This window comes from Echiichthys vipera (genome assembly GCF_963691815.1).
Source record: "Echiichthys vipera genome assembly, chromosome: 22".
Taxonomy (NCBI): Eukaryota; Metazoa; Chordata; class Actinopteri; order Perciformes; family Trachinidae; genus Echiichthys; species Echiichthys vipera.
The window spans coordinates 9,391,450-9,419,146 of NC_139847.1; the positions used below are offsets into that span (position 1 = coordinate 9,391,450).

The window sequence follows — 27,697 nt, forward strand, 5'->3', positions numbered from 1 at the left end:
TTACCAACTATAGGGGGAGCCTGAGAGCAAATCCTACATGCTTTAAAGGATTATCACAGGCCGTAGGTAGTGAATAAAATAAACAGTTTTGTTCAAGGGAGGTGTTTTTTTTAATTCCCCTTTTTTATCCCCTTGTGTCAAGATCCCTCACATTTATCTCAAGACCCCCAGACTGGGAGCCACTGACCTAGACCACAATAGTTGCCCGCAAATGAGTGTCAGGCTCTGAGTATGCGGCAGCCGTTACATGAAGAGGTGAAGACAGCTGAATCAATCCGAGACCAGTACGCTTGTACTATGTATACACACACACACAAACACACACTACAAGAGTGTATTAATAATACCCAACCAACGTACTGGATGACTAGGTTTAATCGAATGAGCATGAGGATTCAGCCATGCCCTTTTGCAAGCCACAGACTCCTGTGGACTCTCCATGGAAAATTGAAGCAGGCCCAGAATATTACAGGTTATGAGAAAAGCAAAGTGTTACATGGAACTAAAAGAGAAGGCTGGCTTTAGAGTTTCTCGATGCAGAGACACGTACAGTACTCTTCTCTGACACGCGAATGGTCGAAGACCTATTTCAGAATATCTGCAGACTCTTACTAAGGGGTTCAACAGGCAGTGTACTGTGTATCTTGACAAGAAGACAAGGAAAGACTGATTACTTACAATCTGCCTGTTCATATATACACTTCTGAATCGACAAAGATAACGTGTGCTGTTTACATGTTTTGAGATAAAGAATCAGAATCAGAAATACTTTAATAATCCCCAGGGGGGAAGTTATTTAAAATGAAAAGAAACACGAAAACTATCGAAAGTAGCCCTTATTGTAGAGGGCAGAACTTCACAGAAGTTAGGGTGAAGAAACAAAACAAACAAAGGAGAATAAAAGTTAGGAAAGTTTAAAAAAAGCAAACTCAAACACCGGAGCAGTAACAGGCAGTATGCAACTCTCTTGCATGTGCACTAGGAAAAGCATACGTTCGTATTATTACAACAACTCAGAAATTTCCTATGACTTGTGCTTCAGACTAAGATGCTATTTCAAGAGGATATTATAGGTCTACAGTTACTAAATACATACTCAAATATTACAGTTACATCTTGAAGTGTCATATTCTGTAGTTTCGGTCGCTGCACTTAAAAAAAATAATCACAGAACTTCACTGACACGTATATGCGTTATATATGTATAACCCTTACGGATACTAGTAATAAGTTAATTTGTTTTGAATGGCAGTCAGTCAGTTTAGGTTAAGTTTGTCCTCTGAACGATGTCGTGAGGTTAGGGCTTAGATTTTACATATGGAGAAATAAATACTTTTAGGAAGGAAAAGTAATGGTTAATTAAAGTCTGGATAACATATTAAGAATAAAATATTGGAAATTAATCATTAGCTTAGTTATATAATGTGCATGATGAAGCCTTTATTTGAGTTAGGACAATAACTAAAAGCAATTCACTTCAATACTTCCAAAATAAATATACCGTAAACAGAATTTAATGTCTCAAGGGAGCTACAAGAACACAAGTTTTTTGTCAGCGGAGGATCGTAGCGGTCAGGGGTCTTCAACATTTGTTTAGGCCAAGGACAGCTCAACTGAGAGAGAGACGAAGCACGGACTTCTACTACAAATACTATTGTATTAAATTTAGTTGCATATTAAATTGGGCCTAACAGCTAGGGCGGCCAAAAGCCTACACACACAGCATTTTATGGTGCATACAAGACTAAGATATTATAATGATCATTATTATTTTTATGTACAGATGTCCGTCCTCCACAGAGCTGGGTCTGTCTGACGTTCCTGTCTGTTATAGGGAAGGTTTTCGTTGCCACCGTACTCTAGAGGGGAATTGTTGGGTCTATGTAAATCATAAATAAGTCAGAGTCAAGAGTGTGGTCTATACCTAGTTTGTAAAGTGTCCTGAGATAACTTTTGTTATGATTTGGCACTATAAATAAAATTTAACTGAATTTACATCATATTTTAATGTTAAACATACAGTATGAACACACATTGAATCCTTCAGCTCAGTTGTATCAGTGCATTAGTACCTTGGTGGCTACCTTGCTTTTAAGCCAGTAAGCCTATCATCAAAGTTGTGAATATGTATTTATTCATTTATTTACAAATTTCTCTTTGCTAATAACACATTGCCTTCATGTTAATGTATATTTTCAGACATATTTATAATAAAATAAAAATGTTGGGAAGATTATCAAACAATTTAGCGGACCCTCTGCAGTAACTCTGAGGACCCCCTGAGGGGCCCCGGACCCCCTGTTGAAGCTCTATCATATAGACTTTTTTAAAGTTGTAAACATTAACATTGTTTGTGTCCTGGTTTGATTCCTGTTGTAGTGAATGTGAACGACATCAGCTGAGAGAATCTGTCAGCCCCTCTCTGTAATTCACACTCAACCATAGACAGTCTTTTCTTTTGCACATTATTCTGGTATTTTGGATCTTGTCTATATGCACTACTGTAAATTAGACATTTCATCTATATAATATAGTTTTATATATTTGTGTTCTGTTTTTCTAATATATGTTGTCTGTATATTTGTTGCTTGTACAGCTGGAGTTTGTAAAGAAAATAATTTCCCCCTGGGATCATTAAAGTGTTTCTCATTCTGACAGGAAGTTAACAAGGACCAAGGCTGTTGCCTAGCAATGGAATTCCATTAAAACGATCTATAGACCTTTTCAACAGACTTCCACAGCCTTGGTCCTTGCTAACTTCCTGTCAGCTGATGTCAATCACATTCACTGCAACAGGAATCAAACGTGGACACATTTAGTATGTTTATGTTTACATCTTCGAAAAGGTCAATAAGTCATTAAACAGTTCAAATGTATGAGTGGCTTTATACTTTCTGCTTAGGCAGTTGGTCCGTTTCTTTTGTAGTATGTTATCCTATTGTAAATGCGCAGTGTTTATTGCTTCCTCAGACATATCGGCTGCATGATAAATGAAAGTCTCTGCTGTCAAACACGGTGTCTACTGTATCTACTGTACGTGTGCAGTGCCGTTAACGTCGGTTGATGTCACGTTGAGTATGCTCGCTTAGCTAACGTTCGTTTTTAAAAACGGTTGGCATCAACAACCTGCGCGCGCGCCTCTACAACTTAACAACCTAAATTTATTTTTTTAAATGAGAGCAAACTTTTCCGGGGAGAGAAAGTATGAAACGTGGCTACACTGCTCCCTTTTCGTTCACACTGAAGGGAAAAAAGCATGGAAACTTACGCGTATTGGCGGTTGAATTAGCCATTGATGGACAGAAGTTGACCGGAGGGCCGGTGGGGGATGTTCTGGGCAGTTGAACGCTGTGGTCACCGCTGGTCCAACTGAGCTGAAGGAGGGACTTCTCCCAAACATTAACGTGTTTCCTGATTCCCCAAGAGTGGATACGCCCTAATCTTAAAGTGGTACCCCCCTCTGACGAAGAGTACACACAGATGAGAGGGAGCGAGAGGGTTCACACATTGCTATTTCCGCCTTCGTTTTTGTTTATTTTTTTAAAAGATTCAATATAAACAAAATGTTTTAACGTTTTCCAGGGTTATACACAATACCAAAATGTATTTATAAATGTAGAGATAATAATTGATTGGCATCAAAAACATCACAGAATATAATAATAATATAATAATAATAATAATATTAATAATAGTAATAATAATAATAAGGATGTTTTAACAAAGTAGAAAGCATAATTAGATATATGAAGATGTAGAAGCATGTTCGAAAAGGAGAGGGAAGAGGTTTGCACTTATCTAATCCCACCCCTGCTCCATCATTCATTTTAATAATATTAATAGCATTTAACATTTAATAACATTAATAGAATTATTAACATTTTCATTTATTATTCTTATTACATATAAATATATATATATTAATGTATCCAAATATAGAATTTTCTATAAATAAAATGTATTACTTATGTGTTCATATCAAATATATACTATACTATAATAACTGTAGTATATATGTATATAATAACATAAATTAAAATGTACAAAGACAGTAAAATATAAAAAAGGAATGAAGTATAACAAAAACAAAAATGGGGTCCGCTAAACTGACAGAGTCAATTTGAAATGCCTAAATAATCTAATAGTTTTTGCCAATTTCAAATCTGAATCTTTAAAAATATATAAGGAGGGTAGTTTGTTAAGCCAAATCATTTTATGGATATGGGATTTTGCTAAGATAATGATCAAATGAATTATGTAAATTTAATCTGCCAAATATTTGGGATTGTAATGGAATTAATAAAAAATGCATCATTGTTAGTATTACATTTTTTACAAAACCTTTTGAAAGGTACTTATGTACATCAAACCAAGAAGAAGTAACATGAAAACAATCTGCAAAAACATTTTCAATAGTGCCGACAAATAGTAGCTTTAGCAGAACCAGTCTTCATTTGTTGTTCATAAAAAAAAACAACTTCAGCCATGTTGGAAAGTGGGCCCTACTTTACTTTGATAGTTACAAGTTACAATCAACAAATACACCAATATGTATTTTATTATAGGTGAAGTTAGTGCAGGCAAACTTTAACACTTTATTGATCTCCATAATTCAAATAACATTAGCTCCACATTTAACACCTGCATTAAGCCATATCATGCTATACCTACCAGTGAATCAGGCCTGGATACGCTACTAGCACTGTGAAAACGATAACGACAAAGTGTTTTGGCGTCTGAAGTGTGTCACTTTATGTTTTGGCCTGTAACTTTTGAACCGTAAGTCCCTGAAACATTTTTTCCCTGGATTTTGTGGGTCTAAGAGAACTTATCTATATAAACTACATTAATTTTCCACCATTTTGAATTCTTTCCAAATGTGTTGTTTTTTTCTTCTACTCCTCGGACAAATCCTGAGCAATCTTCACCAACTTTGGTAGAGAACATTTCTGGACCGAGGTGAAAAAAGACACCTTTTCAGATTTTTGATGTTGCGTAGTTTTGCCATACCTGTCTCTCAAAGTTTGCTCAAATGCTGTGGGCGGGGCTTACATTTAAAAAAAACATGTCATATCTCTTGAACTCTTTGTGCTATTGAATATAGATATGATGTCTGAGTGGCCCTTGCCGAATTTGGTGCAATTTGGCCACTAGATGCTGCTGTAGCAACATCATTGAACTATAGAGGAAGGAATCTGACTATGTATGTATGCATGTACTGTCCTGACTAGTATCCATCCATAGTCCGCCTGCATTTAACTTCAAAAACATCAAGATTTGTTTTCAAATAAAAGAAGCTTTAGCTGAGGGAAAACCCTGCATCCCTTAAACAGATGATTATTTTGTCTAACACAACTATAACTACTTTGAATCCAAATAAATCAGCGTTTAACCCGTGGACCTCATTAACAACAACTACTAATGCGGTTTAAAGCTTCAGAGTTGTGATTGCACTGTATTAGTTCAGTTGTGCGTGGCAGTTTTCCCTCCTGTGGCACTGCCATCAATCTAATGCAGTGCCTCCCTCTACTGGACACATTCATGCTTACATTTAGACCTGCTGCTCTGCATTCCTCATACTGCCTGCAGCACGCACATTTTATTATGTGCCAAATTTAGCATGCATACGTTTGCACTGTACAAGGCATTATTTGCCAAAACAACAAATCAACTGCAAAAACAAAATGTGTCTCTTTAAATCCTATTGTGATATTTGTATTTAGATGTATTGTCATATGTCGTGTGGCGAATTGTCAATAGAAACACAGTTGTTTAAAGCATTCAGATATTAAGTGCATTTACAAATATAGTTTAGCTGTTTAGAAACTTACATTGAATATTGTATGTTGCTTGTTGCATGCAAAATTGCCTCTGTAGCCGGCCTAATGTTTTAAATGAGTTCCATTTAAAGCGGTAGTCATGACAGTGCAGTAAACTGGTCTGCAACAAAAAATGGACATAAGCACCTGCCAGTAGCTGGTGCCAAACGCCAGACTATTGGCCAGATGGCTCGGTAAAGCTCAACCAATGAGATGCTGTAAATCCAAATTAATAACCAAACAGTAAGGGACACACATTTGAACGCAGCTGCAATGTAAATATGTCTGTCAGAGTCAAAGATCAACAGAAAAGAAGCGATATCAAACTGTTTTTGTTTTGCACTACTCCTTCTATTCAGAGTCATTTGATTTCATGTTAGGAAAAAAAAAACAAATATTCACAACGAAGGTTAAATATTCTGAACTCCTGAAATGTAATTCTGCAGCTTTGTGCAGTTGCCCAAAAACCTTGTGATCGAGTGTCACTGCAGGGCAGCCAAGATAGTACACACAGAGAGCCAGAGTCAACCCAGGACTGCTGCAGAAAGTGGCACATTTAGATTATCTATGGATGTGCATATATGATGTGCAGGTACTTTTCTTACTGGGCGCCTCCATAGGGAGGTGTTCCAGGCACGTCCAGCTGGGAGGAGGCCTCGGGGAAGACCCAGGAGATTATATCTCCACACTGGCCTGGGAACGCCTCGGGATCCCCCAGTTAAAGCTGGTTAATGTGGCCCGGGAAAGGGAAGTTTGGGGTCCCCTACTAAAGCTGCTGCCCCCACGACCCCACCCCGGATAAGAGGATGAAGATGAGATGAGATGTTCTTTTCTTAGTTTGAATATTTTACTTGGATAACATTTGTATTTAGGATACACTTTACACTCAATCTATGAATACATATATTAATCTGTACTATACTTAAGTTCCTGTACACTTTTGAGGTATGATTTCCTTATTTTTCTTCACCTCCGCTACATTTTAGAGGCAAATGTGATACTTTTTCTCCTCTATATTTATTTTAACAGCTTTAGTTACTTTATAGAGTTATATTATCGACACTAAGTATAACTAATTAATAAATTAGGATGCATCTATATGGATTAAACCACTCGAAAGCACATAATGTAGTTGAAATTAGCCCCATCTTTACTATCTGCAACAATTACACTTCTACCTTAATGAATCAATAATTACAATCTAATAATATAATTTATATTAGTCAGAAATGGGCCATTCTGCATAATGAATGCTTTTAATACTTTTGTATTATACCTTAAGCTATGTTTTGAATACAGGGCTTCTACTGTTATGTTTACACTGTAGAGCGTTTACTGCCACCTAGAGATGTGTGTCATAAATGTACTTTAAACATTGTTTATTGTATGCAGCCATGACCCAACTGAAAAAGAAGACAGTAACATTGATGATCATTTATAATAGATTTCAGTAACAAACTCCTGCCATAGACATTAAATCGGAGTAACTATGAATATGGCCAAGAAGCAGATACCTGACCTATCTCTTTACACACCGTGCTCGTACACACAGGCATGTGTCCTACTGCACTGTTTACTGCGTCTCACCAACCACACCGTCTGCCGCGTGCCTCGCAGAGCAGAAGCTGAACAAATGACGTCACCATCCTGGAGCACGTTGAATTGTGCATGCTGGCTCTGTCCTGCCGCAGCCGTAAATACGAAGCAAACGCGCAGCAGAAATGTGTTTTCGTGTGCATAAAGAGATAGGGGCAGATGTCTTCTCTGCTTCTCGGATTTAATGAATACGACTGGGTTCCAATACTACTACTATTATGGCAATAATAGTCTGACCAAATAATAAATCGAAATATCTTTGCTTAGACCTCTTTGAGCTTCTTATCTCACTGTAGTCATCAGCAGATGGAGTTTGAATTTAGAAGTTATTTATTCAGGATAGGTCCATCCATATAATGGAATACATAATACACAGTCAAAAAAGAAATACAGTGAGACACTATATAGGGTTAGTATACTTATGTATACTTATACATGCACACAAACACAGTCACACAGACAAGACTCTCCTAACCCCAGCTAATCCCCACAAGGCCAAAACCCAACTTTGCAGTCAGTTCAGTGATATCCGTTCTAAAAAAAGAAGAAAGGTCACAGAGATATGGGTTTATGGGATAGATATATTAGATACAAGAGTGATATAAATGAGAAAATGGATGAAACATTTGAATAGAGATAAATACATTGGTAAAAAAAATAAATGAAATATAAAACAAAAAGGAAAAAAATCAGAAGCAAGAACAAGGGATTTGCAAATGAAGTAGTAGTAATGCTTTGAAACCATGAAGAGAAGTAGTGTAATAATAATAATTATTATTATTATTATACTACTTCTCTTCGTTTGAATATGGACTGGAGAATGAGCAGAACACCACCATCTAGAGTCTCAAGATCGTAGTCGCAACAACGGAATATAATTAAAAGCAGTCGGGTTGCCAGCTTGGTCAGACTGACAGTTACCATTAGCCGTTACCGTTAGCCATTACAGCTAAGTCAACATGAAAGTTAGCTTACCGATCAAGGAGAAGCGTAGCCATTTGGGAGCGTGTTTAAATGCTATTGGACTCCTTTATCTCAGTCCATGGAGTGAATGCTCGGCCTATATTGACTCTGGTTTTTGCCCGTCTCCGGTCACTCAGCTGCTGGGACAAACAAGCAGCTGCAGGATTGGCAAACTCCATTACACCTAGTGCCAGCCTACAGTAGCTGCACCCAACAACAGACAACCCTGGCAAACGGCTGCGCTTGGTTTTTACAATGTAAACAGAACGTGACAGAAAGTAATTGTCAAACCTGTCAAAAGATTTTAAAATATTAGTTCAGACTAAATATATTTTTATGGAAAAGCAATACTTTCATTCTGTACCCCTCAAAACTGTAATACTTTAAAAAAAATATATAGCTTTTAATAAAGATTCTGCATATTCAACCTTGAAGGTAGGAATCTCAAAGAGGTCTATGAAGAAGCTAACAGATTTTGAATTTAAATTGTTGTTGTTGTTGTTATATGCAGCAGCCACTTGAACTAATAGCCTAATTTAAAACTACCAGTAACTTTTTCCATTAGTCATCATAGTTGTTTTTTGATGCTGAATTTATAATTAGGTATGTGTGTACAGTGCAACACCACTGACACTCTACTACAGTTTGACAAAAACAAACATGAAACCTAAGTCACCTCCACCGCTAACTGTCCTTGCGATGTTATTAGACGCATTACGGTCATGCAAGTAGGCCACATCGAGTGTGTGCACGGGCTACGCCCTCCCATGTATGTTTGGAGCCGAACTCAGGACCAGACACTCTACAACGTGACTACTGAGCCCCGTGCAAAGAGCCCCGCCCCTCTCAGCCAATCAAAACGCTCTAGGGCGGGTTGGGGCGAGGACATCGACTCCTGCCGTCCAATCAGGGTGGCTAGTACAGTTTTACTTGCTCGACCATGTACAGGCACGTGTGTCCATGCGTGTACTGTTGTTCTCTGCTGTCAGGAGGAGTCCAGTGAATTTCGGTTAGAGCAGTTGAAGACCGCTAAGCAAAGGCAGTTGTTGTTACCAGGATTTTCCCTTGTTGGTTTTTTGACTTTCAAGCACCTTTTATCGTGGAATAGCAATATCCGAAGCACAAAAATAAGGTAAGCTTGTCGAGTTTGTGTTGTAAATAGTCGTGTTTGTCGTCGAAGCTAATGCTAGCAGGCTAGCTGTCCTTTCGGATAAAAAAAAACGGAAGACATTGTTTTATTTCCCTTCGTTGTATCACAGCCGTACTATATATGTGTTTATTTCGAACATTAAGCGATTAAGCAGCGAAACTAACGCCAAAGTAAGTGCTCTCGTTCCGCTTCGTGAAAACGACACCGCCAAGAAAACATTACCGTAATTCTTTGAGTAACGTTAGAAGTCAACACCGCTAACCTAACGAGATATCAGATTTATAGGCGTCCATACACATTTCTAAAGACCTACTTTTTCTTTAAGTGAACATTTTTAGTCCGAGGTGGATTTACATGTGCAAGATTTACATTGCACAATTTAACGTGAGGACCTGGGCCTCTAAATGCTCCACTGGTACATACTGTACCGTAATTACGTTTTACTTCTTGTCGTTAACGTGGTTGTAGTACAAATTGTAAATGTTAACATTCTTGTGACTGGCTGTCAAAACAACCGTCCATTGTCTTATTAACGTATGCATTCGTGACTATTAATACCAGTAGTTTGGTTAGCCCCGTTTGATCCATTGGGATGACCAACACTTCAGATTTATGGCGTTATTTGTGTGAAGATGTTTGCCCCCATTACATACACAACTTTTAACTTAGCTACTGCAACAATTTTAGTATTTTTGACCCACTGGACATAATGTACTTGATGGCAGATTTGTGCAAATCAAATGATCTTCTGTGATTGACAGCCGCTGTAATCCACCTATGCCCTGTGCATCGTGCCGCTGCACATCACCACCTACACAGGCTCCACTGTATACAAAAATAACATGTTATAAATCAGCTATACTTGCATTTGATAGTGATTCCAAATGCATTTATGTGGTTACCTTGGAGTAAAAAGCTGGTATCTATACCATGTGACCATACTTCTGTAATGTGCAACATATTAGTGAGAATGCACAACGAGTATACCTGCAGCCCTCTTCCAGCAACCTGTGTGGTTTGACATTTTTTCAGCTTCACAGTATTAGCGCATCTGTAACAGACAATGGAAGCCAGAGAAATGCACAGATTAAATTATGCATAATAAAAAATAAGACAGTTTTGCCACCAGTAAGCAGCAATAATTGTGTATGGATGACACAAAAAGGTGAGATGTCAGGCACTGGCAGAGGTGGTGCACTCCATATTTAGATTAGATGATCACATGTACATATGTGAGAGACTGACTCATCACCTGAGACAGGGGAAGTAAACAGCTTATAGTTTCCATCACTGTGATACCGTAGTATGAGAATGGGTGATTCACCTGCAGTTCCTAGTTTGGACTCTAAGAGAACGTAACAATCTCCTGTTTTTGCCACAAGAACATTGTTTGTACCTTCACTGGCCACAAAAAGTCACGCAGTGTTTACCACTGAGTCTCTATTCTACTATAAACTGAAGTAAATTGCCTTAAAAGGGTAAAAAAACAAAGAGCTTAAGGCTAAAACGGACAGAGAGAGAGAGAGAGAGAGAGAGAGAGAGAGAGAGATTTGTGGGGAATGGTTAAGGAGCAGAGTGTGTTTTGTTGTTCTCGGGCAACAATAAAACAATTATCAGGGACATAAAATTTACCCCCGGCTTCCAGGAAATAGTTCACTGGTGGCTCTTAAATTTGTTTTTTTTAAGGGGGTATGGGTGCTATTGTTCTTCTTAATAGTTGTCTTGTCAATTAAAATGATTAGGCTAATCCCAGGCCTGCTCATTTAAGTTTCAAACCCGTGTCTGGTGTCTATATTTTGCGGCCGTGCTGGGGTTATGTGGATAAAACCTGGAGTTTTGCTGGCTGGCTAATTGGATTGCATGGTTTATTAGTTGTCATCTCGCCACTTTGAGTGGAAACGCAGGCTCAGGGGATCATGTTGTTTACACCAGAAATCTGATATGTATAAATAATTGATGGATAATACCCACTGGCTTGACAAACATGGAAACATCATCGGTATTGCATATACCAGTATGACGCACAACAACTGAATCTTTTTTGTGGTTGATCCATTGATAAAATCTTTCCTCAGAGGATGTTGGAGTAAGCTACTTACTGGTTTGAACAGCTCAGCACAGTGTCGTGCATGAAATGCCAACATTGAATTAAGTTAGAAAAATCGGCAAATTGTTCCCCCCAAAAATGCAGAAATCCAATAAGTACAAATTCTTGGATATGCTTTGACCTTCCACACTTTTAATCTTCCAACTAGGTTAATGTAACGTGCGTTTTATCAACTTAGATTATGCAGAAAGCTCTGCAGCTTGGAGATTCACTAACACTGGTGTTTGTGACCAAAAACACAATCAGCACTTGATTTCAGCTCGACTCCATTTGCAAGTTTTGACCCAATTGGTGGAAGATTTTTCAGTACCTGGTCTGAACCTCCACCTGTGGCATAAATTGTAGGCCACCATCCCCCATGGAGGCCTAATAAATTAATTTTAAAACCTGGGCCTTTCCAGTAAAATGTAATGACATAAAATGAGGCTTAAAATATATTGTTAATTCATTTCAGGTCATTAAATTACTTAAATTGTTTTGTAGGTATAATGTGTTCCGCCCATAGACTGTGGTTTTATATATATATTTTTTTTGTAACGCACATATATTTTTGTTTAAAATATTGTAATGTAATTCTTAGTCGTGTGGCCATGCGTTTTTTTGTTCTCACCCAACTCATGTAAATCGCGTCACCGACTCATACTTGTACATTATGTACAGTGTGCAGTGTTTCTTACACACTGATCCTGAATCAGCCCGCTCATTTGCCCATTGCTTGCATATTTAAAACGGAGACAAACCTCGAGGCTGAACTGAGACCAGTGTATAGCAGACAGTCTGAGCATGAGGCACGGCATGCTGCCTTTGCAGAGCTCGCTCCCTCATTGGTCCTGCGAGCCGACCAATCAGCAGCCGTCAAGGCTTGTGGAAAGCACAGCCGCGGACACGTGTGGTATGTACACAGATAAGCAGGCGGCAGAACTGCTGTGTATTCATGGTTTTGCACTGGACATTGATATACCGAGCAGCGTGCATTTATGCTACGGATATACAGACACGGTAATGACACTTTAGCACTTTTTAATAACGCGATTGAATGATATGAAGATGTCGTGATGCTGTGTGTTGCGATGATGCGGAGCGGGGCGGGCCCATAGACATGCGAGGAAACACATGTTCATGCACGGTGCTACCACACCTTCCTGCAGCCTCCTGGACATTGCAGCAAGGGAGTGATGCGTCTCTTTTTACGAGTTCAAGTACATACTGTGCCTGTTTATAAATACCAGGCTTACCATACCATCACAGTACATATTACGTAATAAAATGGCGGTTTATTTTTTTTTAACAATTGTCAATGTTTAACATATTCTTGAGTTAGTCTTATGTTAGTGTCTATGTATAATTAATGAAAGTTAATTTTTTGGAACATTTCTTTAGATATGTACAGAATACAAAGTATATCACATTCAGTAACATTTACTGCAATTAATGTTTCTTTTTGTTTCTTTTATTCAAATCGATCAGTTGTTTAGTCCACAGTGAAACATGTCTATCTTTTTCCACAAACCTGGGTCATGTCTTCTATTGCTTGTTATTGCAGAAGTTGATAACTCCCAAATATTCAACTTACTGTCATAGAAGACTTAGAAACAAATAAATAATGTATTAATGTACTTTTTGCCTGGAAGTTTAAAAAACTTAATTTGTTTAAGGCTAATTTACTGTCAATCTATTACAGGATTAATTGACTAATAATTAACTATTTCAGGTCATGCAGTTTGCATCCACTTTCTTCTTGTGTTTCTATTAAAAACGCCTAATTTCTGTTCAGACAACAGCACTGCAAGAATGTGTTACGAACTGTAAATGTGAACTTTTAATCAGGAACTTTCCAATTTGTCTTGGACTCAGTGCTGCACACACAATGCCTCCACACTTGCGATCGAACAGCGCATGATTTGTGACCAACTGTTGGAGCAGAGCCCAGACATAGTCAAGCAGGGGATTGCTAATTATCGGGCGATAATGCTCCATGACTTTGCTAGATACAGTGGTGTCTCCTGTATCTTGTTTACCAACACAGTGATGGATGACTCATGTTTTGCTGGTCAGCTCAAGTGAATGCATTTTTTTTAGTTTGCCCCAAAATATGGTGTTTTCTCTTCCTGTAGATAGAAATGTGATTTGACAGTTGACTCTAAAAGCCCCCAAAAAAGGAAGAGATATCAAAGTTCTGGTGTGGGTAAATAAATAAATGAGCAGAGGCCAAACTATACATTCCTTTTGCCACACTGAGATAGACATTATGTCTTAGTGAGTGTGCATTTCCTGTAAATAATTTGAGCAGGTGGGAGGTATAGTGTCTCAGCATTGTTAGCTCACAGTCAGTGGGTTCAAACCTGACCTAGCCAGTTCAGACATGGCGGTGTGGAGATCTGCATGCTCACCCCGCGTCTGTGTGGGTTTCCTCCCACAGTTCAAAGACATTCATTTTAGGTGAACTGGAATCACTAAATTGCCTGGAGGTGGGAATCGGAGCATTAATGTTGTGTCTGCCTTGCTTTTCACCCAATGCATGCTACGATCGGCAGCAGAGAAAATTGATTGGATTTTGGGGTGCACCCTCTTAAACAAATGGCCCGCTACAGTTGACTTAGCAAGTAGGTGGGTGGACCGGGATGGCACATCCAGGTATTCTAGGAGCCTGAGCACAGTTCCCCCCGCCACCTCCACCCACGCCGTGTGGCTTTGCGATCTCCTGTGGATGTATGCATGGAAGCCAGCCTGCCTCGACGCCCACTCCCACCCTGCTTGCATATTTCCAGATCATAATTGCTCCCTCCCCCACCCAGTTCAGTCATAGCAGTTTGTCATGTGCATCATCCATCTGACCAAACATGATGCTAATTAGCATTTCATGGCTGACAAGGAGGCAGCTTAGTTGCAATAAATTGGGAATTTAGGTAGATTTCATCCTGGACCCTATTTCCCCATGTATTTCTGTGTAAGTGACTAATGGCAACAACTTTTTCTAAGTGTGGACATTGTGGATAAATACTGAAATTTAAGGCAGCTTCATATGCATTTGTTGAACTTAATACCAGCTGCAGTTGTTCATCACTATTCATTCCAAGTTGTTGCGTTTGCTTTAGTTATTTGTCATTAGCTGGGCACCTGTTATCCTCCTGTCAGATCTAATGAGTGATCTCCAGCTGGTGTGGCCCCTGTGAACCTGTCCACTCTGCTGTATTGGGTTAGTGCGTCAGGACAGAAATCTGAAGTATGTCTGAGCTGTCCGTGCAGGAACGTAAATAAACATGTCCTGAACAAATTCTGCACCAAAAGCATCAGCACGCTTGAGTGAGGCAGGTAAAGGGGGTTGTGGGGCAGCCAGGTGTATAAAATTGAAAGGATTGGCGACTAAGGACTGGCCTGTGTCGTCTTCTGTGTGCGTCTTCGGGGCTTAAAGGATTATGAGGTGTCTCAAATAGAACTAGACTTTTCATTGCGTAGGTGATGGCCAAATATATACTATTCACAAGCAGTCCTTAATTTGTAACAACCCTCTTTTGCGGAGCTTTGTTGTGTCCTCCTGGTGTTCTATTCATTTTGATTGTCCTCTGGGTAAAAGGGGACTAAAGCTCCATTCGGTCGATTAGTTTAATGTGGGGAAGGTCATTTTTACCAGAGATTTTAGTCCGGTCCAAATGCGCCATGTCAGTAATTGTTCCGGAGAATGTCAGTAAAAAAAAAAGACGATATCACCTTCTGTAAAATGGTTCAGAAATAGTACCTCAGGAAAACGAAAGAAAGGAAATCACAAAGTTTTGTGATATCAGGAAGCTACATAGCACGCACATGGCGACAGGGAGGTGACGGCAGTACATGAATCGAGTAACCCCTCCCACCTCTGGTAGAATCAGGGATTTCTTAATCCTGTGCGAATTGGCCATTTATATTACAGACGTCCCGATGTGAGACTATTTTACCCCACGTCCCCACATTAAACTAATCCCGTCCAAATAGGGTTTAAGCTATGACGACTATCTAATGTCCCATGTAATTTCAGCATCAGTGAATGTTCTCAGGTTCTATATTGAGATCCATGCATACGCACTTGCAGCATTTAAATATAGTAGGAGATTATTGTTATTCTGTGTTTAAAATGCGGTGATTGTTTATTCTTGATAATCTGGGTAAAAGGCCAACAGCTGGGCGCTATCAATGTAAACGTTCACGTCTGACAAACAGTCAGTCTGCACCACAAGGCAGTGGCAACACTCCAGGGCCATATTTAAGCCACCTTGGAGGCCAACATGATAAACTGCTGATAAGAATTCCTTTTTTTGCCTTTTCATAGCTGCAGTCCTTGAGAGATACTTGCAAGACCATGACAAATGTTTTGTGATCGTGTAGCTAATTTTATTCCTTCTTTCTCTGTTTTGTTCTGTCTTCTCAGGTGGCCTTCAGCACCTAAATCATCACATCTGAACAGGCGAGAAGACCAGATACAGAGTGAAGAGAGAGGGTTTTTTTCATCTCACCAAGAGCTGTTTTTCTCACTCTCCCTCACAATATCTCATTCCATCTGTCGGGGCACTTGTGCCAAGGCTGTTTCATAAGCAGAAACTCGTCTGTTGTCTGCATTACTTTGAGTGACAATCTGCACTTCAAAGGCCCTCAACGAAGGGCTCACAGCATCAAACGCTTTGAATCGTCTGCCTTTTTTGCAGGAGAAGCAATGAATTTCTCTCCTTAGTTCTTTTAACAACCAACGAATAACCATGATTCACATGTACGTAAATAGTAGTCCCACTTAAATTAGAGTTATTCCTTTTTTCACTTTGGCGGACACCTTAATTAAGCTGTTCCAGCCTCATCCAATTCTAGTATGAATTATGACAACTCTAACTCAATGCCCAGCAGCAGCACTCGGGGGCGGGTGGCAGGGGCCGATGAGAAAGACAATGACCAGGAAGCGGAGTCAGATGGGTTAACCTCCAGCAGCGGTCAGCCCATCGTCAGCGTCACCACTCAGGAGCAGGGGAGCGAAAATGGAGGCCGCTCTATTGGCGGCTCATCTCCCAGTATGGGGTCAGGGTCTGGAGATTTGTCCCGAGACCGAAGGGGGCCCAACTCCGATGACATGGACGGAATCTCCAGCGGGAACGACTCTGGGGAGAGGGAAAGCGAGAGAGACAACGGGTCACGCGGGCGCCAGTCCATACGCAGCTCACACAGCTCGTCAAACGGCAAGGACTCCGGCATGCTGGAAAACACGGAGAGCAACAAAAGGTGAGAGAAGAAGTTAGGAGGCAGAAATCCACAACTCCAAAGCGTACACACACACACACACACACACACACGTTAGATTTATTTCTTGTTCTGGGCAATTTAACAGTACATACATCTGTTCATCTGTGAGTAAATAATCATTCACTGTAATCCTTCTTTCCCAGCTCCAACTCCCAGAGCCTCTCACCTCCCAGCAGCTCCCTGGCCTACAGCTTGCTGTCGACCAGCTCGGAGCACGACCCCCCCTCCACTTCGGGCTGCAGCAGCAACCAGTCGGCGAGGGTCCAGTCCCAGAAAGAGCTGATGAAGGCCATCAAGGAACTGAAACTCCGCCTACCAACGGAGCGCAAGGCCAAGGGCCACGTCAGCACCGTAAATGCACTCAAATATGCACTTCAGTGTGTCAAACAAGTCCGAGGTGAGTGGGTGTTTTTGTTTGTATCTTCTTATGCAAAATGTATTTGTATCTTTACCTATATACACACCCTGACTGATTTATGTTTTAACGTTTTCAGCCAACAAGGAGTACTATCATCAGTGGAGCGTCGAGGAGTGTCATGGCTGCAGTCTGGACTTGTCTGCCTTCACAATTGAGGAGCTTGACAACATCACCTCAGAATACACCCTCAAAAACACTGTAAGTTCAGACACTTGTACACACAATACTTTGGAACACACAGATTGCCTGTAGCCCAGTATTTATTTTTTAATGCATTTCTTACTAAATTACTCCTCCTTCCTCTTCTGTCTTTTTCTCTGTTCTCCTTCAGGACACTTTCTCAATGGCCGTGTCGTTCTTGTCAGGGAAGGTCGTGTACGTATCGCCCCAGGGCTCATCCCTGCTGCGCTGTAAGCCAGAACGTCTCCAAGGGACTATGTTTTCCGAGCTTTTGGCCCCGCAGGACGTCAGTACTTTCTACAGCGGCACAGCACCCTGCCGCCTGCCAAATTGGGCCTCCTGCATCGGATCTGGTGAGCTGAGGCAGAGTGGAATAAGAAAAGGGTTTAGGAAAAAAAATGCAGATGGTATTGAAAGAAAGGTTTCATAGGCAGTGAAAGCTAAAGAGATGTGATTTCTGACTATTTCTCCAACTGTCTCTCTTTTCCCCCCCTCAGTTTCTCCTCCAGTCGATTGCACTCAGGAGAAGTCCATGTTCTGTCGAATCAGTGCAGACCGAGCTCAGGGCAGTGAGATGCGCTACCACCCCTATCGCCTCACACCCTACCAGCTCACCATCAGAGACTCAGATGATGCTGAGCCACAGCCCTGCTGCCTGCTCATTGCAGAGAAGGTCCACTCCGGATACGAGGGTATATATCATTTTACTACATCTGTATTTATGTGACTCAAAGCTCCTTAAGTTTAGTTTATTTAACATTATCCGCGTTCTAAGCTTTTTTTCTGTTTGGTCTAACAAGACACGCCTGACAAGATTTAACTCTCATGTCGTGTCTCATTGAGTTCAAGTCACAACATCGGAGGATTCCTGTTGCTATGTGTTAACCAATTTAGACAAATGATGGCTGATTAAATGTCATTGAGGCACTTCTAGTCTTAAACTGAGCAGTCGTCTATTATTGGTAATGCAGAGAAAAGAACTGAAGCCAGTGCTAATCTGAAGCTAGCAGCAATGTTTTGTTTATTGTGACTGTGCCGCTTTGATAATGTTGTGTCAGAGTAACCCGGGCATCACAGTTACAGGAGGTTCCTGATAATTGAGTGTCAGATTTGATGTATTTAAGTATCAAGATAACAGCCCTCCACATGATTATGAACTTGACTCATCATTACTCATTTTATAATTAAAAGATAGTTACACTTGAAAGTACATGAAATGGTCAGTGTGTGGGAATGGAGCCCTAAAATATCCCTTTGAATATGGATTATGTCATTTACACCAACTGTTTGGATGTCTTTCAGATTTGCAAATAAATCTTTATAATAATACGTACAGTCTATTTGAATGTGTTAGTCAGCCTGTCCTCAAAACATGCTTTTTTTCATATGTTGCATGTGTGTCCTCTGTGCCCCTCAGCTCCTCGTATCCCCCTAGACAAGAGGATCTTCACCACCAGTCACACCCCCAGCTGCCTCTTCCAGGAGGTCGACGAAAGGTCAGATACCCCATCTTTTATCGCTGTTTTTCTAATCTGTGATACTTTAAACTTAGTGAAAACACACGCTATTTTATTCATCACTTTCCAACTGTGAATATTTAGTTGTAAACTGATCTGTTTGCCGCTCGAGGAAAAGCAATAAACTAAATGTATGCTGTGTTTACAGGGCAGTACCGTTGTTGGGCTACCTGCCTCAAGACTTGGTGGGAACCCCGGCCCTGCTCTACATCCACCCTGAGGACAGACCCCTGATGGTGGCTATACATGAGAAGAGTGAGATATTTTTCATTTGTCTGTCTTGATTTCTACAGGAATCATTTGTAATCATTTGCTGTGCATTTCCACTGAGTCAGAACTCCTATGGATATGATTTTTTAATATGAAAGATTCTTCATGTCTATAAATTTTTCTCATACTAAACTCTTACATTTTTGTCCTTATGTCTTCCCTCTTCAGTCTTTCAGTTCGCAGGGCAGCCCTTCGACTACACGCCCTTGAGGATGTGCGCCCGCAACGGGGAATATCTGACCATCGACACCAGCTGGTCTTCCTTTGTCAACCCCTGGAGCCGAAAGGTGGCGTTCATCGTAGGGCGCCACAAAGTCAGAACGTAAGATTACTAATTTGCTCACTCAAAAAACAAACGTTGACCCAACATTACAGTAACCAGATAAGTCTGGTATAGATTACAAAATCTCTTTTTCAAGGGAGTCTTGGAAGATAGCATCAGTACAGAGTAGTTTCAAGCATACACATGAAACAAGGTACAAAGTATCAGGATTGAGCTAGGGAAGGAGTTACAAGCTCCAAATGGATAAGCCTCCTATCCCTTTAGTAGATTTTAAAATGCTCTAATCGGGATCAGCCAATCGAGCTGTAAAACAGTCATCCACTCACTGTTTAAGCTAGAGCATCTTGCAGACACAAACTTGAAAGTACACAGAAGGAAGCATGTAAACAGGAAATAAACTGGCCGATTCTCATCTTATTCACTCACACAAATCACAAAGAGAGAAGTCACATAAATATATCCTTGAATTTAAAGCTTTAGGGGTCTTTCTCTTGTGCTGAGCAGGGTTCGTATAGGTGCTTGAAATCCTTAAAAATGCTTGAATTTTAATGTTGTGTTTTCAAGGTTTGAAAAGTGCTTGAATTTTAGATCAACTGCTTGACAATGTTTGAAAATGGATACGGCTTTTTTCACAACAAAGAGCTATAGAATAGAAATTGTAACTTATCCTTCTGGTATTACGAAACACAATTTTAGTTGTTTATAGCATAATTCTATCTCTTACTGGATGAAAAAGAAATAATAAAACATCATTTTCAATATATGTATTTGTACAAATATGTCATTTACCACAGCCGTAAGGTGCTGGAAAAGCTTGAAAATGGACCTTAAAAGTGCTTGAATTCGACATTGGAAAAGGTGTACGAACCCTGGCTAAGTGTGTTTTAACGTTATTCATCATCTCCCAGGAGCCCTCTGAATGAAGACGTGTTCACGACGCCTCAGGGCTGCGAGACCCGCACCACCACACCCGATGTCGTACAGCTGAGCGAGAAGATCCACCGGCTCCTGGTGCAGCCGGTGCACAGCGGCAGCTCTCAGGGCTACAGCTCGCTCGGGTCCAGCGGCTCCCGAGGCTCCCGGCGCTCACACGGACAGCACCTCAGCGCCTCGGCAGGCTCGTCCAGCGACAGCAACAGCCCCGCCATGGACAAAGCCGCCGCTGCGATCGTTTTACACAAACCTGTAAGTTTGAGCAACCAGCGGTCTCGCTACATTTGATCCTGTAATGTCAGAAATCTTAACATATAACAGAGCTACTGTAGGAAGACTTGAAGATGAACATAGATGAAAACAAGCAGCGGTTATCCTCACTTTACACTTTCTTTCCGTCATTCACGATCACGTCACATCTAATTAACAAGTCTGATGCTTTTATTTTTCCAGATGACGTTCCAGCAGATCTGCAAAGATGTCCACATGGTCAAGACTAATGGACAGCAGGTTTTCATCGAGTCCCGTAACCGACCAACACCCAGAAAAAACCCAAGCACAGGTAAGAAGACAGATACACGGTATAGTTATATGGTGTGTAAGTAAGTGTTTAGGGCCAGTAATTAACAGTGCGTTTACATGGAGTCAAAAAAACAGATTATATTCAGTTGAATATAACCCTTAACCAGGGAAAGACTATTCTTGGTTGCTGCTGTGCATGTAAACACACTGAGTGAGGGAAGATGCCATTACAGAAAAGTAACGAATAATTGAGAAATTTGAAGCCTGTAAAAAAAAAGGGAAGTTGTTTTCTTGATGTGTAATGTCAAAAAGACTTCAGCGAACAGAATGATAATGTCCTGTTCCTCACTTTTCTTCATCCAGGCACAACGAGCCTCAGAGCTATCCCAAGTGACCCAATCAGAGGTTTGATTGCCGACCTGACAAACCCACCCAAAGCTTTGGTCACCGTTCCGCTCGTACAGAAGGAGGCACCCACCGGCTACTCCTACCAGCAAATCAACTGTCTGGACAGCATCATAAGGTGTGTGTGCAAGCCTAAGTCCAGTCTCTTTCTATTCTTTCTTTTGTTTTTTTATTACTTCACTAATACCGCAATGCTCTGACTCTTCGCAGGTACTTGGACAGCTGTAACATTCCTAACACTGTTAAAAGGAAGTGTGGCTCCTACACTGCGTCCTCCACATCTGATGAAGACAAACAGCAGGATGCCGGCAACAACACAGGTACTTTTCAGTTTTTACATAATTAGCTAGAATTGGTTTGATTCGATATGTCTAGGAAATTATCTAGGTGTTCTGTTTTCTGGGTCAGTGAGTATTTCACAACAAAAATACTGATAGAAAAATCTTATTCTTGTTGTTGAATATGGATTTTTTTTAATGCAGCATCCATGATTTTTCTCATGACAGCTTATTCATAATCATGCTTGTTAGGGATGGGCATGAGTGATCGATTCCACGAGTGGTTCTCGTTTCAAATTCACTCGATCGGTATCCAACAGCACTCAAGTTTTTTTTTTGTACATCTTGCTTCTGCGCTTGACCCGAGACACCAACACCTTTTGATTTTTGGAGCCGGCTCTTCGCCTCACCATCCGAGAGAAGTTTTGACCTACATGACGGGGTTACTGTGCAAGGCCCAGACAACATGACGGGAAAAAAAGTAACATTTGGGGTCGCAACGTCGCAAGCACAGTCCTTTTCGGGGAAAACTAGTTTGAAAATATAGGTGAAAACGAGCTAGAAGCTTGTTTCAGTGAGCCATGCATTCGTCCTCAGAAATGTGGAGGTCCAACAGGCGCCGGGACAAAAAATGGGCATTCTGGCAAAACAGCACCTGCTGATACCTGCAGCCTCTCCACAGTGGGACTGATCATTTACAGAATATGAATGCGTATGCGTTTTCGTAAGGAAACACAGTTTATTTTTCACAACCACAACTTGAAAACATTGACTGTTTTGATTGAGAATAAGCATTAGGTATCGTGTAGGCTGTAGTGCTGTGCATCATTATTCCTGCATGAAGATACGTTGCGTTCTAAAAATAGATTTGGAAAAACAAGTACTCGATTCGCCCTCGAGGAATTGATGCGATCCCTCGATCTTGGAATGAACTACTCGTGCTCATCCCTAATGCTTGTTCATGTGTCTGTTTTTGCTTGTCTGGAGGGTTTACGGTCATTTACAGCAACTTGTTGGACTTGTTTTCTCTGCAGGTGGTTCAGTTAACCTTGTAAGTGAACCACCTCCGCTGCCTCCCCTGACCATGGCCACAAAGGCAGAGAGTGTAGCCTCAGTCACGTCCCAGTGTAGCTTCAGCAGCACCATCGTGCATGTGGGAGACAAGAAGCCTCCTGAGTCAGGTGGGAATCCTCAACACATCCTCACACTCTCTGAACTCTATAGTTTTTTAAACAGCAGCTATTTTCTTTTGAAAGGAATTTAAAAAGGCCTTTAATATAATTAAGGTTTGAAGTAACGGTTTTTGTGTTGACTAATAACATACTGTTTATTTTATTTTATTTTGCCTTCCTTCCTTGTTTTGCAAAAAAAAAAAAAAACTGACTAAAATGTGTGTTTATTACTTTCAAAGTCTTAAGAATTATTTTGCAGAAACCTGTAGCCGCATGATAAAACTGCCGGTTCCAGGTAATCTGTTTTTTTTCCACCTTTGTTTCCCGTCTTGGTTTAATCTGGAATTTTTTCTCTAAAATTTCTTAGTATCATCTCTTTTCACTTTACCCAAACATGTTTTCTAGAGTTTCCACTGTCTTTTTTATTTAACTTTTATTGTTAAATACCAAAATGTAGTGTAACAGTAACACAAGTACAGCAAACTAAAACAGTACCATCTATCTACTACTGTCTATATCTGTCTTAATTTTGCTAACATTACCCACCATAAGCTACTGGTCTTAACAGACCGAAAGGATGTAGCAACAAAGTGATGAATTGATTGTATTTTATGTATTTAACTTTTCATTTGTCAGAACAAGAATGTGCAGTTTCTTCTTTCAAGAGTCACATTGTCTCAGTTCACTGCTTTAACACCGCTCCTCACTGTTTCCTCTGTCACAGACATCATCATGGAGGAGGCTCCTACTACTCCTTCTCTTACTGCTCTTACAGCTACACCGACTCCTCACACCAGCGGTTTGAAACCTTCCGCTAACACAGCCATCGCCTTTCCTCCTCTGTCCCCACCGCCTCCTCCCCCTCAAGCTGTACAGCCAGAAAGGGACAGCCGGAGAAGTGCAAGTGTAGGAGGAGGAGGAGGGCGGAAGGGTCTCACAAAGGAGGTCCTCTCTGCCCACACCCAGCAGGAGGAGCAGGCGTTCCTTAACCGCTTCAAGGACCTCAGCAAGCTGCGCGTTTTCGATCAGACGGTATCTTCATCTCTGCGCTGTCAGCAGCCAGCTGGCAACCCTCTGTCACGAGGTAGGGACACGTGCATCCATCAGTCAAACACATACACACGCACACACACATTTCTAGACATTACTCATTAATACATGAATTGTTACCATTTCATTGATAAAATTGCAAACATTTTTGCTTAATTCAGTGTCTGTTTCTTTTTCCCAGGAGTGCGTTGTTCTCGGGATTACCCAGCTGCAGGAAGCAGCACCAGTCACAGACGTGGTCGTGGCGGGAAGAGGCTCAAGCACCAGGAGTCAACCGACCAGCACAGCTCTCTGGGCCTCAACGGCATCCAGCACGACCCCAGGACAGCCACAGCTCCCATGCCCCTCAACATTCCTATTGGACCCCCAACAAACTCCTCCTCCTGGCCATCCGTAGGTTCCCAGGCGAGCATTCCCGCCGCCCCTTTCGCTCCCGGTATGCTTCCGATCTACCCCGTTTACCCACCACTCGCACAGCCCATACCCATACCAGATCCATCGCGTTTCCCCGCTAACCAGATGGTACCTCCAATGATGGCCCTCGTTCTGCCCAACTACATGTTCCCCCAGATGGCGGCACCCATCGCTCAGCCAATCCCCGCTCCCGGACACTTCTACAATCCTAACTTCACATACCCCGGCGCCTCTCCAGCAGCCGCCCCCATTGTTATGCCCAATCCCATACCCGCACCAGCCACCTGCGCCCCGTCCCGTAGCAGCACCCCACAGTCCTACAGCCAGACACCCGCTGATCGCGAGGGTGCAGAGTCCCCCCTCTTCCAGTCCCGATGCTCCTCACCTCTCAACCTGCTGCAGCTGGAGGAATCTCCAAGCAACCGGTTAGAGGTGGCTACGGCCCTGGCAGCATCACAGCAAGGCACACCCTCTGTGCAGGGCGGCGCGACCGGAGGACAGAGCTCAGCCAATCAGAGGAGCTCTGATAATACCTCCAAAGAGAATGAGAATGTAAGTACACAGATGTTACGCTTTGAAAACCAATACATGTCATTTAATATGTCTTTATTTCATGGCAGATCTTAACTTTTTTTTTTTTTACCTCATTAGGGTGAAATTAATGAATCCAACAACGACGCCATGTCCACCTCCAGCGACCTGCTGGATATGTTGCTGCAGGAAGACTCTCGCTCAGGCACCGGCTCAGCTGCCTCTGGTTCAGGGTCCTCAGGCACGAGGTCCTCTGGTTCAGGTTCCGGCTCCGGCTCCAATGGTTGCAGCTCCTCTGGCACCAGCGGCATGAGTAAGTGATCTAATTTGATCCTCCCCAAACATCCTAATTTCATTGATAATTAAACATAATGATGCCAAAAGTTACTTTCCTCTTAATGTTATGCACACTTGAACTTATGCTTGACAAATACTCTGAATGACCTCTCAACTTCCGTTTCCCTGTCCATTCAGGCAGCAGCCAGGGCAGCCACACCAGCAAGTACTTCGGTAGCATCGACTCATCAGAAAACGATCATTCCCGCAAACAGCCAGCAGGGGGAAGCAGTAGTGCTGGAGGAGATGGTGCTGAGGAGCAGTTTATCAAGTGTGTCCTGCAGGACCCCATTTGGCTGCTGATGGCCAATACCGATGACAAGGTCATGATGACCTATCAGCTGCCCGTCAGGTACGACAATGCGCATATTGTGACCAGACAACACAGAAGTAATCAGACAACACACTTGCTGTGACTTAACAGACTCAATGTCACACCTTTAATGATCCTTTCCCCCTATTCCCATACAACAGAGACATGGAGACAGTGCTGCGTCAAGACCGCGAGGCCTTGAGGAGCATGCAAAAACACCAGCCACGCTTCAGTGAGGACCAGAAGCGGGAGCTGAGCCAGGTGCACCCCTGGATCCGCACAGGTCGCCTGCCCCGAGCTATCAACATCTCTGTAAGTACACTGCAGCTCAACCTTGAGTTACGAGTGTGTGGATGAATTATTGTATAGATACATGAAGTAACAACACACAGAGATGGAAGGAAATCATGTGTTTCTGTCTCTGGTTTCTCTCAGGGCTGCACAGGCTGCAAATCTCCCCCCACCGTGCCTCCCACTGCTCCGTTTGACGTGGAGATCCACGAGATGGAGCTGTGCAGTGTGCTGAAAGCTCAGGAGAAGAAAAATCTGTCAGAGACAGCCATGGATGGAATTCACCAAGAGGATGAAGATGAAGAGGAGGAGGATGAGAAAGGAATTGAAACACAAGACAGCAACCATGACATGACATCAGAGGAGCTGAGAGCGACCCCAGATGTGAAAGAGAAATGACTCTAAACAAAGGTGGCCAAAGTAAAAGAACTCTACCACGAAGTTTCTACGCTGATATGCAGAAAAGGTGTACCTTCCAGTACTTCCTGCGCCCAAAACATCATTACACAGGGTGTAAAGTTGTTAAAACGGGATACACTGGGACATGAAAAAGGTGCATATTGATCGAGAAAACTTCCAATGTTGTTTGACAGGTCAGGCAGGACACTTGACTTTGATAACAGCAGCACAGCAGGCATGTTGTATGGCTAAACCACAGGACACGTACACTTGGTTTCAGAGGGAGGTAACACTTCCCTTCTTCTTGGCGTATTTATTGAAGTCGTAAGTTAATCAGAGAGGACTACGATGAATGTGTTACAAAAAGACGCCTTTACGTAAAGATGGATGTGCTTGACCACAGCGTCCTCTCCTTTTCCTTGCTCTTTAGGGAGCAAAATGAGGCAAAGAATGTTGAATGTTCCCCAGGTTTTCTGGGATCCTGCTCTCATCTAGATCCCGTTTCTCTCAAAGACTGGATTTTGTTTTTGTATAAAGAGATGGCCCCGGTTAAGGAAAAGGCACCTTTTACCCTGTAGGCAAAATGTACAGTGAGAACCAGGTTATTTTGTAAACAGTGTGTATATTTTTATAATTTAATCCACTGCAAATAGGATAAATGCCCAAAGGAGTGTCTACTGTAAAAATGTGAAAATCCAGGATCTTAAATCGTGTCCGCTATGGAAGAAAAAAAAACAAATCAGTTCAGTCTATGACACAGAGACGGTGTTTTTCTCATGACACTGAAGGGATGTACAGTTAAACATGGGCAGTGGTGCAATCGCCAGGAGATTTACCTCGACTTGTGAGGTTTCTCCTCGGCTGGGCATTAGCTTGTGCACCGGTGTGGTCTCCCCCACCGTGAGAAGTTAACACAGACAGTATTTCCCAAACTGCCAGCACCCTAAGGAGCTGTAGAACCTTCTGTGGAGGGAGGGCTCTTGTGTTGCCAGTGCTTGCTCACGGTGGTAAGTGAGTTTGAAGGAGGTGGACGTACAGTAACTCTTTTAAAAAGTCCAGAGTTCGGTGAGTGTTTACTATCTTTTTATCCTCTCACTCTTTCTCTTCCTCTCACTGTTCCGGTCATGTGATATCCTTTACTTTATGGTGTCAGTGGTGTCTGCAACAGTTTCTAAATATTTTTGTGAAATTCTTTGTACAAAATACACAATAAAATGATATTGAAATCCTTCAAATGTAGAGTCTCACTTTTCCTCTTTTTTTTTGCAGTTAGTTTTATGATTACATCTCTCTGCAGTCTATTTTAGTCCGTGGCTGTTTTGCTGCAGTTGGCCTGGATACTCAGAAGTGTCCAGAATGAACTGGAAGCAGAGAGCGGATCAGGGCAGCCGAACCACAGTCTCCTTCTATTCAGCTGTGGTTTCTATCCAGAGTGGCCACCGCAAGCTTAAAAAAGACAAAAGCATGCCCTTTGTCATTAAAACAATGACG

At 41.6% G+C, this 27,697-nt stretch overlaps 2 protein-coding genes across 6 annotated transcripts in view; one reads left to right on the forward strand and one right to left on the reverse strand.

Moving 5' to 3' along the window:
- The window catches only part of rell1 (RELT like 1), a 29,978-nt gene extending 26,590 nt beyond the window's left edge, over positions 1-3,388 (reverse strand). For all 4 annotated transcript variants that reach the window (XM_083937480.1, XM_083937478.1, XM_083937479.1 and 1 more), the window contains exon 1: positions 3,269-3,388. In XM_083937480.1, the coding sequence (XP_083793606.1) occupies positions 3,269-3,293 (25 nt within the window). In that variant the 5' untranslated portion in view covers positions 3,294-3,388. The remainder of the gene's footprint in view (positions 1-3,268) is intronic.
- Positions 3,389-9,364: 5,976 nt separating this feature from the next.
- per1b (period circadian clock 1b) lies at positions 9,365-27,435 on the forward strand. Of its 2 annotated transcripts, XM_083937336.1 has the most exons (20): positions 9,365-9,510; positions 16,038-16,873; positions 17,038-17,291; positions 17,389-17,510; positions 17,644-17,845; positions 17,990-18,184; positions 18,910-18,988; positions 19,158-19,264; positions 19,448-19,601; positions 20,471-20,747; positions 20,949-21,057; positions 21,381-21,540; positions 21,633-21,742; positions 22,735-22,881; positions 23,597-23,956; positions 24,104-24,888; positions 24,988-25,180; positions 25,342-25,555; positions 25,678-25,828; positions 25,952-27,435. In XM_083937336.1, exons 2-20 carry the CDS (start codon positions 16,470-16,472, stop codon positions 26,204-26,206), a joined length of 4,278 nt encoding a protein of 1,425 aa, XP_083793462.1. In that variant the 5' UTR covers positions 9,365-9,510; positions 16,038-16,469; the 3' UTR covers positions 26,207-27,435. The 2 variants fall into 2 exon arrangements, with proteins under 2 accessions (XP_083793462.1, XP_083793463.1); XM_083937337.1 differs by lacking the exon at positions 22,735-22,881.
- Positions 27,436-27,697: the final 262 nt, after the last annotated feature.

Coding starts and splice junctions, on each gene's coding strand:
- per1b (XM_083937336.1), top strand. CDS start 16,470: ATGAATTATGACAACTCTAACTCAATGCCCAGCAGCAGCACTCGGGGG. Junction 19,602..20,470: donor GGGCGCCACAAAGTCAGAAC/GTAAGATTACTA, acceptor ATCATCTCCCAG/GAGCCCTCTGAATGAAGACG. Junction 20,748..20,948: donor CGATCGTTTTACACAAACCT/GTAAGTTTGAGC, acceptor TTATTTTTCCAG/ATGACGTTCCAGCAGATCTG.